General features: G+C 39.9%; 1 protein-coding gene across 11 annotated transcripts in view; it reads right to left on the reverse strand.

The window, feature by feature from the left end:
• The window catches only part of EHBP1 (EH domain binding protein 1), a 337,547-nt gene that overhangs the window by 168,903 nt on the left and 152,641 nt on the right, over positions 1-16,003 (reverse strand). For 8 of the 11 annotated variants that reach the window (XM_075925601.1, XM_075925605.1, XM_075925600.1 and 5 more), the window contains 3 exons: positions 12,972-13,153; positions 9,280-9,419; positions 482-586 (listed from right to left, as the gene is read on the reverse strand). In XM_075925601.1, coding sequence (XP_075781716.1) covers positions 482-586; positions 9,280-9,419; positions 12,972-13,153 — 427 coding nt within the window. The remainder of the gene's footprint in view (positions 1-481; positions 587-9,279; positions 9,420-12,971; positions 13,154-16,003) is intronic. The other 3 variants (XM_075925603.1, XM_075925609.1, XM_075925610.1) reach the window with 1 other exon arrangement.

A 16,003-nucleotide genomic window follows, 5' to 3' on the forward strand; every position in this document is an offset into this window, starting at 1 on the left:
CCAGAAGAAATGAATGTTCATTGATGAGTACTAACCCACTACACAGCCACAGCAGCCTTCTGGACTTAACCTGATTCAGTAAGTTTTGCAGTGGATCTAGAAAGTGAAGTACAGCAACTTGATTTCAAAAAATGAATGATTTGTTCATTGTCAGTTCTCTTATTTACAGGTAACATTCATGTAAAGTCAGAGAAGGTACATTCTATCAAGTCATAATGGTTAAGTATTACTCACTGCACAAATTTTGTTTTAATTATGTGGTTTTTCTTTCCCATTCACAATCATGTGACAATGCAATGGCTGAAGAGAGACTCTGTCATGTTGGTACCTGTTGGATGCACTACAAATTACTGAAAATCACATTGGATGGGAAGCACAATGATAAAATTTGACAGCTGAATACAAACAGAAGCCAAAAGGTAACAGGTCACAGTAAATACAGACAATCAGAAACAGAAAGAAAGGAGGAAAGCTCATAGACCTTCAGAGGAACTGGCTGATTTAGCTGAAGGCATATTTGCTTGCTTTATGCAGTCATCTTGATCTTCATCTAAGCTGCTCAGAGCATTCAACTGGTTTACAATTTCTGTAAACAGAAGCCAGTCAAGACAAATATAAGGTAGGGTCATTTAAAGAAAAAGCAGTAGAAAGCATGCTGTTACTAGAGAAACAGGGAAAGAGAGGACACTTATTGTTAATGAAAAGAATACATTCAGAATGAATCATTACAGTGATATATAATACACCTATGCACCTGTACAGAATGCTTCAGCACTATTTTAACCAGAAAGAACACATAAGTACATAGTGAACAGTTTTTGATGGGTGCTCACTACCAGCAGTTTTAAGATTAACAAATAACTTAAGATTAACACCTATATTAATCCAAAAATGAGGTATGCTAAATATTATTTTACTTTAACAGTTTCCGTGTTCATAAGTAAAACTTGAAATTAATAGCATAAAATTAGCTTAATACAAAAAGTTTGAGGCCAGGGCAATATCAGACATACAAACTTTGATTATGCTTCATTAAGAGCCAATCTCCATCAATTTTCACCTAAGATACAACCAATTTTATAATTACTGTAAACAACATGGTCACTAAGGGCACATACACAGCAGGGCTAAACTCAAAATAAGCTATGCAACTTGAGCCACACTAATTGCGTAGCTAAAGTTGAAATAGCTTATTTTGACTTTTGGCACTATCTGCACAGCAGTTATTTCGAAATAGAGATCTCTTCCCCCAACTTTCCTTACTCCTCATATAATAAGGTTTACAGGAGTCAGAGTAAGCAGTCTTCCAACTCTCTATTATTTCGACATTATGTCAAAATAACTGCTTATGTGTAGACACGGACAATGTTATTTTGGCATAATGTCAGTTATGTAGACATAGCCTAACATATTACAGAATAAAACAGGCTTCATTAATTTAGGGACAGATTCTGCCACTTTTATTTTTAGTGAGTAATATCTTACTTATTGGATAGTTAGCAAGGTGATTAAGGGCAGGATCTAGCTCTTTCGGAATAGCTCTGAAACCAACATTTTAAAACAGAACCAAATAACTCCACTAAGATTCCTTTTGAGCTACATTGTATTGCTACTTTTAGCTTTATGTGCTTCCTTAAAATGGTGCACACTCAACTTGGAAGACATTAAGATATGATGATAAAGCCATAGGAAAAGCAAAGGCAATTCATAAGCCATCACTTTAAAATGAAACAAAGGCTAAAAACAGTGAAGAAAGTATTATATAAGCACCAGTCATGACTCCATAATTAAGCTTGAGTTGAGTTTTGACTTAAAGATCCAATTAATTAATTAAAGATGAAGAATACAATGTATGCTCCCAAACTGACAGCACAGCACTTACTTCTCCGTGTAGAAACACCATGTGTGTTTTTTTTAAATGTAATAATCTTTATAATGCAGTTTATGCTAATATAAACTATCAGTTATTATGCATTAAGCACAGTGGCAGGGTAATTGCATAGTGTCATTACAAGGTGGAGATCAGGCTTTTGAGGTGTCTTATATGTCCACATCTTTGGAATGTTTTACCTTTAAGTTACTGATACATACTCAACTACGCTACGATAGTTTGTGTCTGGGAAAAGCAAAACTATCTCTAAAATAAAGTTCCTGAAATAGAAATCTCTATTTCCCAAACTAAGAAAAGAAACAAGTTGCACAGAGGTGAAAACTGAGCAATGTCAATGTTGCTCTAACTAATGCTTGGCTGTGCATAGCTCCTCAGGGCACTGAACACTGGTCACCCCTTTCCACTGGATATAACTACCCACTATGCTTTGGTGCAAAAAAGCCAAAAGCAGTACAATGATCTGGCCCTGAACTGCTAAGTATTTAAGACATATACCTAAAAGTTGCTATTCTAAAAATCTTATATTTGAATGTTTTACAAAGACATATGAACTCTTTCAAATAAATATGTAACTGATTTCCAAGTAGGAAGATGTAGTACAGTCTATTCTTCAGATGGTGCAGCCATCACAAAACACTTCACAACCACATTGGCTTCCTAAATGGTCTTGCTCTTACAGGACGTAAAAGTACAATAGTCAATTTGGAATCAGTCAGTTAAGACATCTTATGCTCCTCCCTGTTCAGCTCCAATTTAGAAAGATTTGCTGGAAATCTGAATGCTGTTGTAGCTGTCTCTTGCGATTTCTTTTGGACTCAAAGCATAGAATGACAGATGTATTTTTTACTCACATGAAAAGCAGAATATAAGCTTATAAAGCATCATTATGAACCAATGACTAGTTAAAACAGGATGCAGACATTGAATTCTTTGATGTGGTTTGAATCAACTGGTCCCATCTGCCACCCTACATGCCCACTTGCACTTCATTGTGTCTCAAGAGTATAAAATGGTCTGTATTATAGACACAGGCTACGTCTACACGGCGGGTTTTTTGGCATAAGATATGCAAATGAAGCGCTCATTAGCATATCTTAAGCTCTTATTTGCATATCCTCTTCCGATCCTTTTTGAGGAAGAGGTTTTGCCGTTAAAAAGCCCCGTGTAGACATGGCCATTTGTCAGGAAAAAAAAACCCTTTTGCGCAAGATTCCTTCCTCAAAAAATGAGGTTTACAGGATTTTACACAAAAGGGGGTTTTTCTGACAAAAGGCCCCGTCTACACAGGGCTTTTTAATGGCAAAATCTCTTCCACAAAAAGGATCGGAAGAGTATATACAAATGAGAGTGGAAGATATGCTAATGAGTGCTTCATTTACATATCTTCTGCCAAAATCCCCCCGCAGTATAGACATAGCCACAGTGTTGAAATGAGAAGCAAAGGAATCTATGACCAATATCAGCTTTTGTACATCATTATCTACATTCCCCACTTATCTTAGTCTCCACGTAACCCACTGAAGTCAACAGGACTTTTTGCGGGGTTAGCTGCTCCTATGTAATAATAAGAGTGTCAGAATCTGGCCCCTAGGCAGAATTTGGTATCTGGCAGAAACTTGGCATGATCAGTACAGGTTGAACCTCTGTAATCAGGGATTCCCTGGTCCGGCAACATCTGTCGTCCAGTAGGATCATGGATGTTCCAGGACCAGAGAGTCCTGGCAGAGGGCTGGGCTCCCCACAGCTGGGCTGCCTGGCATGCCACATCTAGGCAGTCAGGCACAATCCAGCGGGGCTGCCCAGCGGGGACAGGAGCCCAGCACACCTTAGCAGGGCTGCAGGAACTAGGTGCGGGGCTGTCTAGAGGGGCCAGGAGCTCGGCATGCCATAGCGGAGCTGCTTGGCGGGGCCAGGAGTGTAGCGGGGCTGCTCGGCAGGGACAGGAGCGTGGTGCACTGTAGCAGGGCTGCCTGGAGGGGCCAGGAGCCCGGTATGCAGGGAGCTATGGTACAGCTGTGCTACCCAGCATAGCAGGGAAGGACGTGGGGGGACTGGCAGGGCAGCGATGCTGGTGGCAAGGGGGAGTTGGCCAGGAGGCCAGCAACTGGTCCAGGGCTGGGGGGAGCCGATAGCAGGGAAGCCAGATATGACCTCTCTTGGTCCAGCAAAATCCCTCATCTGGGACTGGTCAGGTCCTGAGAGTGCTGGACCAGGGAGGTCCAACCTGTATTACAATGTGTGATTCTTCAGAGATCTGTGCTTGAAGTACATTTGGGCTCAAGACCTCACAACTGATAACATCTGGGCAGACTACTGAGTCCATATGGAACCCCAGTGATCATAGTAGATCTCTGTGCAGGAGTAGCAATCAGCACACTATCAGTGGGTGCATCAGGGCCGGTGTGCCTATTCAAAAACATTAAGGGAAGCACTAAAGTGTGCATGGCTATACTATTTTTTATTAATTTTGAATTGAATATCTTAAGCATGTCAAAGTCACTTGTGCTCATGGAGGCCTAAGTATGACAATTTTGCTATTTTAAAATCTCTCTTTAAATTCTACAGCAGCTAAAACGTTTTGCAACTTTACATTAAAAACAGGAACATGTATGTTGTTTTCAAGTTGACATTACACAAAATGGTTAAACATGTCTTTTCTTTTTTTTAAAGAAAGTAGAACCAGGAGTCAGGAACCCAAGAGAGAGCCGAGAGGTAGGTCTGCCATTACATCTGGCAAAGAAGACCATCTTGTTGTACAGACACTTCCTGGAACTCCTCTTGGGCTTAAATAGGCGCTTGCATCAGTCAGGGGCTATGAGGAAAGCCGTCAGTCCAGCCTTCTGAGATATTACTTCATGTGATTTTTGTCCCAACAGGATTTACATATGATAACACAAACAGCCCAACAGCAGCCTCTTGGTTGAGGCATGGAGGTGTCAGCTGTCCCACAGATCTGGGTGCTAGCCCCTGAAGAGCTCCCCACATGGCTAAGAGTGGAAAGACTATTGCAGCCTTAACTTTAGGGTCAATTCTATGACATCAACAATTATTACATTCAACTCTCACACTGTGCTTTCAACCTGAAGATCCTAAACTGCATACCAAGAGTCACATACCATGTCAGGGCAGACTTAGGAGAGAACCTAAATCAACCTTTTTGTACTCTTATTTACTATCTATTGAATGGGTCACTCTTGCTGCCATGATAATGAAATTACCATTATTTAGTTATAATAGAGTCACATGTCACCAAATCCAATGCTCAGAGTATACTGCAAAAGGAATGGAGTTTGCACTAAAATCCCTCAGAATTCATTCCACATATACATCCTTCCCTCTAGCTATCTTTCAGTCTTCAGGCAGTGAAAGAGATGGCTCTCTGAGTAATTAGACTAACATTTAATACTATTATTTGTACAGTATGGAACTTTACATTTTGAAAGCTCTCTTGCAAACATTAACTAATTAATCCACAAAACACCCTAGTTAAGGGTGATTATCCCCATTTTACAGTTGAGAAAACAGAGAGAGAGGTTAAGCGGCCTGAGGCCTCTCTGAATCAATCAGAGCAGCTTGTCCTGGTCTTGCAATATCCTAACCAGGCAATGTGTGAGAAAGCGTAGGCAGAAAACAAGTATTCAAAATGAGTAACAGCACTTGTTATCAATTAGCTTTAAATGGTTCTGGAAATGTAATTATTTTCTGAACACTTATTTTACAACACCATACTAACTCTTCCATTTTGTTTTCTTTTCCTCTTTCTATATTGCTTCACTTTTTTTCCCCTCAATTCACGAACCTTTTTCAAAATTGCTGCCTTTTGGCCTGACACCAGATTTTCCACTTCTTTGTCTACTCTAGATGTTTTCCTCCTTTGGTTCTTAGTTTTCTCTGGTGTTTCATTTCTTTGTCCTGACAGCACATTTACTGTAACACTTTTAGGACTCCAACTTCCACCAAAGTCAATGGGAGTCTTTATATTGATTCAATGGATATTGGAACAGGACTTGAATATTTACATTTTTCTGTTTACTTACTGAATGATCTAAATGCTATTCCACTTGCTCTGGAAAACCACATGCATCTATTTATCCCTCCCTCTCCTTTTCCTGCCCAATTCCTTCCTCTTCCCACCTCCCTCTCTCAAACAGGAGATGTTCAGCTAATGACATGGCACAGCAGCTGCAGTAAACAAAATGGTGTCTGAGGCTTACTTCTTCCTTTCAGGCTTTTTACCTATGGGTCTTAGGACACATCTGCACTTGCAGTTCTGCAGCTGCACTGTTACAGCTGTGCCACTGCAGTGCTTGTGAAGAGAGCTCTCCTATCAGCATAAAAAACCTGCTCCAAAGAGCAGCAGAAGCCATGGCAGCGGTAGAAGCTCTCCAATCAACATTGCACTGTGCACACTAGCACTTATGCTGGCATAAATTGTTGAGTAGACATAGCCTTAGAGTACAACATTTACAACAACAAAAAACAAACTGGTTTTGCACAGTAAGAAAATGAAACCTGAAAAATCTGAATCTTACTACTGACAGGAAGTGGCATACTCTTTGCTCAAAAGAATAGTGATAGAGATGCAGCCGTGTTAGTCTGGTGTAGCTGAAACAAAAGACAGAACTATGTAGCACTTTAAAGACTAACAAGATGGTTTATTAGGTGATGAGCTTTCGTGGGCCAGATCCACTTCCTCAGATCAATATGTGGAAGAAAATCAGCACAACCATATATACCAAAGTGATACCATCAAAAAAAAAGTGAACGCATGTGAAATTGACAAATCAAATTTTAGAACAGAGTGGGTGTGAGGTGGGAAGGTAAGTTCCTGTGCGATAGTGACATGGGGGTGATAATAGGGGAAGTTTCTGTGAGGTAATGACATTAGGGGTGATAATTGGGGAAGCTATCTTTGTAATGGGTGAGATAATTAGAGTCTTTGTTTAAACCCATACATAAAGTGTCAAATTTAAGCATGAATGACAATTCTGAAGCGTCTCGTTGAAGTCTGGAGTTAAAGTCTCTTTGAAGCAATATGCATGTTTTAAGGTCATTACGTGAATGATCAGTCTGGCTGAAATGGCAGGCAACAGCTTTCTCTCTGTGAGAGAGTCTTATGTCTGTTTTGTGTGCATTGATTCTTTGGCGAAGTGTCTGAGACGTTTGTCCAATGTACATAGCAGACGTACACTTTAGGCACATGATGGCATAAATTATATTTCTGGATGAACAGGAATATGTGTTCTTGATCTTGTAACTGGCATGGTTAGGTCCAATAATGGTGTCAGCAGAGTAAATATGTGGACAAAGCTGGCAACGGGGTTTGTTGCAAGGGAAAGTTCCAGGGTTGGTATTAGTGTAATATGTCCTGTGGTTGTTGGTAAGAATCATCCTAAGGTTAGGTGAAGCAAAATGCAGGACAATGTAGCACTTTAATCTGAGGAAGTGGGTCTGGCCCACGAAAGCTCATCATCTAATAAACCATCTTGTTAGTCTTTAAAGTGCTACATTGTCCTGCATTTTGCTTCAGCTACCCCAGACTAACATGGCTACATCTCTATCCCTAAGGTTAGGTGGTTGACTATAGAAGACTATGGGTCTGTCTCCCAGAGCCTCTCGCAGTGTAGTATCCTGTTCTAGTATAGGTTGTAGTTTATTGATAATGTGTTGGACGGGTTTAAGTTGGGGGCTATAGGTGATGACAAGTGGTGTTCTATTGTTGGTTTTCCTGGGTCTGTCTTGAAGTAGATGGTTTTTGGGTATTCGTTTGGCTCTTTCTATTTGTTTTTTTATGTTTAATCACCAATGGCAAATTAGACACCACTCTCTACAGAAAACCCACTGACTCCTACAGTTACCTACTTGCTTCCAGCTCCCATCCAGAACACACCATACGATCCATTGTCTATAGCCAAACCCTTCGATACAATCACATCTGCTCTAATCCCACTGACAGAGACCAGAAACTTTAGGATCTCTACCAAGCATTTATAAACCTCAATAACCCACTCGGAGAAATAAAAAAACAAATCAAAAGTGCTAATGAGGACTAGAGGAGCAATGATGCAACTACAGTAATTCAGGTAGTACCATAATGCCCCTTATAATACTCAGCCCTTGACAACTCAAGAAAGCCATTTCTACAAACTAGCATATTCTATCACCATCCCATTCCATAGAGGCCCAACACTGCAGCCAAGTCATTACATGGTTAGTTTTGGCTCCTCTGGGCACCCTCTCACCCATCTTATTAAAACCACAAAGCAAGCTATTATTTAGATTATCTTTATTCTTTTCTTCTTTTTTTAAGGTATCCTGATATACTGTTTGTGCCTTTTTTTGGCTTCTTTATGACCGATGGAAGGCACCTGAAAGGCATCTTTCCTGCTTCAGACTCTTTTCTTACATTAGAAATTCCTCTTGAACTCAAATGACGGAATAGCAAGGAAAACTCTGCTAACACTTCATCATCTTCACTGTTCAGTTAAGAGCTGAGAAGAGACCACTTTCATTTCAGACCCCCAACAAGTCTGTAGGGAAGACCCATCCTGACTTTCCTGATATTTCTCAGGGAAAAAACAAGTACAACTTTACATTCTTAAAAAAAACAACAAGCCATAAACAAAATGTTTAAAGTCATCTTTATACAACCCAATCTATTAATCCTTTGCAAGTCATCTTGTATAATGATACACTCAACTTGAAACATGAAAGGAGAGAGCTGTGCCTGAAATTGTGGGAGAGGTGCCACAATACACAGGAACAACAATCATAGGAGGAAGCTTTGTGTTTGGACTAGCTGATCTGATTGGCACTCCTTATATTAACCATCCTGGGTACACTAATGCCTTTTGGGATCAAGAATTTCAATCCTTTAGCTATTCTATGTAACTTGAAATAACTCAGCTATCAAATGTAGATCATTCTTTAGGCAATTTTCTGAATTCACCTGATTGGGCCCTGCTTTAGAGTGGCCCTCTGCTCACTGATAATCAAGTTGGGCCTCTCTATCCTTTTACAGATCCACTTTTCTTTAAAATCTTTTTTCCAATATCTTTTTTCCTCTTCCATTTCTGTCCTCTCTCTCTCTCTCTCTGTTTTCTTCCATCCTGATTGTTCTCATCTCTTTTCCTGCCTTTCCACTGCTCTGTTGACACCTCTCGTTGGCTTCTCCTTCTGAAATACGATAAAAGAAATCAAGTCTCTGAAGTTCATACAAAATTAGTCTCATGTGTAGCTGTATTATCAGGACATATGCAACTGGATTATCCTAAACAGCTGTTTTATATAAAACCGTATTCATGTAATAAAATAATAAAATCCACGGAACTTTGCTGATAATGGAGAAAAACAATATTTTATTTATATCCTTTCATGACAAGACCAACCTGTAATTTTTGCAGCCTTCTCCTCCTGGTTCACTCTGTTCTCTTCATCATCTTCATTGTCTTCCTCAAAATCATCTAAATTTCCAATGTCAGCTTGCTTCATACTCATCAAGCTAGCTAGGCTCTGCATGTCTTCATCTCTATACCACAAATTCCAATACATCAAACGAATCATTAAAAGGCAATACTATTAAAGTCATGTTTGATAATATTTTACTATTAAAATACTATTTTCTCAAAGCGAAGTTTCCTTTTTTTTTTTTACTAAGGGCCTGCTCTAAAACCTTTTGAAGTCAAAGGATAGCTTTCAGTTGTCTTTGATGGGCTTTGGAAGTGGCCTTAAGAATATTTATAAGAACAAGACATGAATCGATATGTTCATAGTGTTAATTTCTAGATTACAAGTTTCCCATTGCCAAAAATTTAAAAGCAAAAAATGCTTTCATTAAGGGTCAATTTAATCCTCTCCTCTTACAATTTTTTAATCAGTCCTGATGTTATACAGAACAATAATTTATTCCCTTTGGGGATCATTCAATAAAAGCTGAGCGTGCTTGCTAAGACATTGCCTATGAATCACCAACTTCTCCTGAAACTCACAACACTGAAGGTGAACTAGTTTCTTTCCTAAAGGCACTCATACATAAACAAGAAAAAACTTTTATTTTAGGGGCCAATTTCTGTTCTTGCATGTATGCATACTATAGTGCTGATTACAATTGAGTCTTGCTGAAAATATGGCTATAGACAAAACATTTAAAGCAATGACAGTTCTAAGTGCTATTTCCATAGCAACCAATATGTCTTCAAGTTCACAGTGTCATTCTTGAAGCATGGTTAGACTCATCCATTTTTAAAAACTATTTTAATACCTTTCTATTGTTCAATCAAGATATTTTTAGAGCAGCTTTGCAGTAGTCTATTCACCTACTTGCCCAAAGCATTTTTTTTTAAATAGGCAAGTAAAATATCATTAATTTCCTTCTCTCCATGTTGTAAGTTAATTATGGTAACATAGGGTGCACAGATTTTGTGCCTGGGCTAATACAGTACATTCTCATGGCAAGGGAATGAAGTCACTTTAAAAAGCCATCCTGTGGGTAGTAAACTAAAGAGCAAGTACAAACCAGGCATCAGTCCTGCACAAATATTTATGTAACCCCCACTGGGTGGATTTGAACCTGGGACTTCTCAAGCAGAGTATAGGAGCCTCTACCCTCTGAGCTAAAAGCCAGTTGCCTACCAGCCCATGATGTAGAGGTCTCTTGATCTTAACTGTCGTTGTGGTCTAGGTACCACTTGCATTGCTCAGTAACCACACTACGGCTATGTCTACACTCATGGCTTCTTGCACAAGTATGGCTGTTCTTGCACAAGAATCTGCTGAGCATCCACACTGCCCGCCCACTCTTGCACAAGGAAATTTACAGTACGGCGTGGTAAGAGAGGGCTTCCTGCGAAAGCGCTATGCTCTTTTTTAACAGGTGTAAGCCCTCTTGCGCAGGAGGGCAGTGTGGACGCTCGGCAGGGATTTCTTGCGCAAGAAACCCCTATAGCTAAAATGGCCATCAGCACTTTCTTGCGCAAGAGAGAGCAACCACACTGCCCTGGATGCTCTTGCGCAAAAGCACAGCTCACATATGACAGTGTGGACGTTTTCTTGTGCAAGACTTCTTGCACAAGAACCCTTGCACAAGATGTTCTTGTGCAAGAAGCTGCCAGTGTAGACAGCGTGTGTGTGGGTTACATTTACACATGCATAACTTTACACATCTGCATAGTCTCTATTAGTTCAGTGTACTAATTAAATGAAGGGCTCTCTGGGGCAGAGATACTTTCTTCCTATATATCTGAAAAGCACATAGCACAATGGGACTCTGATAAATGATTGCTATTAATAATACTAATAAATATCCAAGAAATCCCAAAGTTCCCTCTCTTTCTGGTTCCAAATGGTTTTCATAGTAAAGCATGTACATTGGCAATTGATACCTAGAGAATCTTCCAGTTGCTGTGATGGGCAAAGTTCCAAGAAAAGAACCTATCAACTAACCATATTGAGAGGGATGATCCTCAAATGTTACTCTTCCTATCTGGATAACAATTAAGTTTAATTCTAATCTTGAATCAAATTAAATGAAACAGCATCAGCATAGCCCACACCTGACAATTACAAATAAATTACAGGCTCACTATTCTTCTGGAAACAATGAAGGTGGGAGCAAAGAAAACTATTAGGAATACAAATAATCTAGGTGTCATGAAGCAGATATTATTTTCCCTATAAAAGCATAAAACAAAGTCTAGAACAAATATGGTTCTCACTGTACAAAGTTGCAATGACTAGGAAGAGATACAGGCTAATCCTACTATTCTCTCTTCGTCCTTGTTCCATCCCATCTTCAAACTTGCTTGAAGACAGTCTGATGCTGCTTCAGGCCCCAGGCCAGAATACTTAAGCTCATCCCATGCTTAATTTTTTAAACATATTCTTGAGCCTCATCTATTTCAGTAAAATGTAGGCATGTATTTAAGTACTGCCCTGAAGAGATTTGCTGTCATGAATCAAAGCCCCAAACACCAGTATCCAGCAGCCTATGAGAGAGGTTCCCTTTTGATGGTCCAAGAGGAGGCTGATAACCAGCTTCTGGCTCCTTTCCCTCATTTCCAGTTGATAAATTGTATTATATGACAGCTATAAATAGTTTTCAATACTTTGACATGCCAGTATATGTTTCCAAAGGGAGGGAAAATAGGAAAGTTGTTTGTGTAATTGGGAATGGTTGAATAGGTGGTCTGCAGGGAAACTCTGTGCCAAAATCTGCTCCATGGGATGAAACAGCTTGGAAATCCCTGTACAAAAAGCAGTTCTGGGGCAGAAAAGCATGATGTAAGAGAGAAGGAAGCCCCCATGGACACCATCAGGACAATCAAAAGCAGCAACTGGCGGTTAACATTCCTGAAAAAATTAGCTGGTAACTGAACTAGACCATTTGAGCAATGGTTTCCCTGCTTCTCAATGGGTAGGTCTACACTTGCAGCCTAATTCAAAATAGGGCTGCAAATGTAGGCATTCGAAATTGCAAATCAAGCCTGGGATTTAAATATCCTGCGCTTGATTTGCATCTTCATGGCCGGGCGTCATTTTTTAAATTGACAAGCCCGGAATAACTGCCCACGTCTACACGCAGCAATGAAACGGGTGTTCGAAATAAAGCCCTATTTCGAAATACCTGTTAAATCTCATTGCAGGAGGACAGACAATGCTTATGTCTACATCATACACTTCATCCTCTCCCATCAGCAGGCTTTCCCCTCTTTGTGGGGGTACACATGTGCTCCTGTCCAGCTTTCCCCATCCTCTGTGCGAGGGACATCTCTAGCTGAGCAGTCATGTTGCACCCTACCACCTCCTCTCCGCACTGCTCCCTTTCAAAGCTGTCAATATTTTTAGACAGCTGCTATTCAAAGTAGTTATAAAGTAAAAAAAAATGTCATGATCTGAAGAACCGGAGACTGTAGTCTGAGTAAGAAATTAAGTTTACTCAGCCTTGGAAACAAAGTGTGTCAGGAATGATTGGTATGCTGAAGGATACTCTCAACTTCTACCAGTCTATACAACTAAAGTGCTCACTCCCCAAAAGAGTTCTTTGAAAGGCGACACAAAGAAGTCTATCTGGTGAAAAACTTACGTAGCTTTTCCTTCCCTCAGGAAAATACATGATAATGAGAACTGAAGAGTGGCAGAAACAACTTTTTTAGACAAAGGCTTGAATTTTAACTTGACATCTGTCTGCGTAGGCATGGGGCTTGCATATTGCTTCATGTTGATGCTGCTGGTGGCAAGAGCTTTTCTGCGCCCAGAAGGTGATTCCTGAAAGTAAACATAAACCAACATGAAAAAATAAAACTTTAAATAAAACAGAGCTGAAGAGGTGAATCACAAAAATCAGCAGTTGCATCCAGAAGAAAAATCTATGAAACAGATTGTCCTTGTTCTTTTGTGACAGAGGAGAGGCAAAGTGGTCCAGTGGATTGAGTAATGTCTGGGAGACAGAAACACCTCAGTTCTAAACCTGAGTTAGTCACAAAGGGCCCAATCCAAAACCTGCTGAAGTGTCTTTTACTTGTGTTCAGGGAGCTTTAGCATCAGCCCTTAAAATACTAAGGTCTAGATCAGGGGCAGGCAAAACACAATCTGAATCTGCCCTACCAAAGCTTTGGATCCGGCCTGCTATGATTTTCAGGGCTGCCAACATCCTGCAGCCCAACAGGTCCCTGGATTAGGCTTCCTGCCTGCCATGTTCCGCACACTGCTCAAAGCAACCAGCTGCTGGGACCAGCCTGTGTGTCTCTGCATGGCATGTGCCCCAACCCCCTCAGAGCTCCCACTGGCTGGCATGAGTAACATGCAGAGTCCTTCCCCCTATAATGAGCTGTGCAGAGATTCCCATGGATCCCGCAGTCAGATGCCTTGAGCAGTGTATGCAACACAGAAGGCAGAGAGCCTGCCCCAGGGTCACACTGGGCTGCTGGCTGGGAGCCACCTAGAGTTACCACTTCCAGCCAGAGCCTGCCCCTAACATCCCACCCCCTCCCGCAGCCCAACTCCCTGTCCCAGGTCACAACCCAAACCCTCTGCACGCCCTCCTGCACCTCTGCCCTGGGTCATAACTCCCTCCCAACTTCTGTCATATACCTCCCCCAGGTCAGAAGTCTCTCCTGCACCCACATTCCCTCCAGAGCCTACACCCCAATCTACTACCTTGATCTTCTTTCTGAACCCAATCTCTGTCCCTAACGCCGCACTCTCTCCATAGAAAAGTGCAGCCCTTGACCACTTATCACAAACTTGGCATGGCCTCCCCATCAATCTGGTCTAGATCTAGCACTATTATCTACACGTTGTACTCTTACAATGGGACTCTGCACTGGCATAAGATCCATGTAGAGCCAAGTACAGATTCATGCTCCAGCATTCCCCCTGGAAAACAGGGCAGATACAGTACTTACCCTCCCCACAGAGGTATAGCGAATATTAATATGTCTATGTTGCTTTGAAAAAACATAAAAGTACTATGTAATATTAAGTAGGCAGGCACTATTTTGGGCCATGATTAGAGTTAGGCATTGAATATGGTATTGAAATGTTTTTCAAAGCTATTTTCTTTCTAACAACTATAGTGCACATAAAACCTGAGTTGCAGTTTTCTGAAGTTATGTCTAGAAATATTGTCAGTCTACACATTCAAACTTTGGGAGAGGAAAAAATTAGTAAAAGCAAAGCTTGGTTTACATTTCAAGACAGAGATGTTCGAAATGTGAGGAAGAATTCAGATATAAATTAATCTAAATTTCATCTAAGAATCTGCTGCATAGTTTTGTCTCCAAACCTCATCATAAACAAAAAGAAGTTATATATACTAAAGTTGAATTGAGAAAAAAAACCTACCAACCAAAGAAACCAACAACCGACAACCCAAACCCCTGCTGTTAGTTCTCACAATAAAGTACATTTTACTACAGTTACAATTTGAATTGAATAAAGACTACTAATTCAATCAAAACATTCAAGCATCCTTTTTCGAAGTACTTGACATTTCTGCCCAGTAGAATAAGTCGGAATGTAATATGTCATCCCCAAAGAATACCTTGTTTAAAAAACTAGCCTTATCTGTCAGATTATGCACAGCAATTTTATGCAGAACTATTAGTGCATGTAGATACCTTATGAATGAGTTTCAAAAATGCATCAAACACTTGAGAAGGATTTAGGCCCTCTCAGAAGAAATACTTAAGAATATGCAAATACTCTCAACTGAATCAAGTTGAGCAGATGCGACTATCGCAAACAATACAAGTGCTCTTTCCCTGGCCACGACTGTCAATCAAAGAACGAGATTAAGGCCCAAGGTTCTGACAGTGTGTAAAATGAAGAGTATGATGAGGGAGTTTGAATTTATTACATTGATATGAGCAATAATAATCTGTTATTGCACTGTACCTTTAGAATATCTAAATACTACAGCTAATTTAGGATTCAAGATCTACTGCAACATTTGTTCTGAAAGTAGTGTGAGAGATCTGGCACAATATTTTTTTGTTTGTTCTGTACACAATTCTGAATAAGCTGTTTGTTTCCGAAAAACATTAACCTTGAATCATAATTATTTTTCTTTACTACAGCACAGCAGTCTAACAGTTGTTTTCACAGAAAATCTTGAAAGACGTCTGTTTTATATTTATATTTTCAAGTTTCAGATTCTTCTACTTGGCAGTCTGGATGCAATTTTTAATTTAAAAAATGGCTAAGCCTTTGCTTGGTCAATAGGTTAAGGTATTTTTAATAGTTTTAGAGAAAAATAATGTTTTGTAGCTTCGCTTTTTGTTGTATAGAATACCGTAGAAGATAGCACATGAATAATTACAAAAGTATATATGACATAGCAACAACTATATTCTTGCACTGGCACATGTACTTTTTATATCAATCAGAAAAGGAGAAAATAAAAGTTGCACAATAGATGGAATTACGCTTCCATTTACCATGAGACCAATGTGAGCTATAATGATCAGGAATTATCTATCATATTTTGTACTCAGTTTCCTTTGTGACTCAGTTAGGATGCTTGAACCCATCACAAAAATACCACCTTAGTCTGTTCTAAAATTTTATAATTATGTAAACATAGCAATTCTAATCTAGAGGGCTGCCTTTGAGTGT

This window comes from Pelodiscus sinensis, chromosome 3 (genome assembly GCF_049634645.1).
Source record: "Pelodiscus sinensis isolate JC-2024 chromosome 3, ASM4963464v1, whole genome shotgun sequence".
Lineage (NCBI taxonomy): Eukaryota > Metazoa > Chordata > Testudines > Trionychidae > Pelodiscus > Pelodiscus sinensis.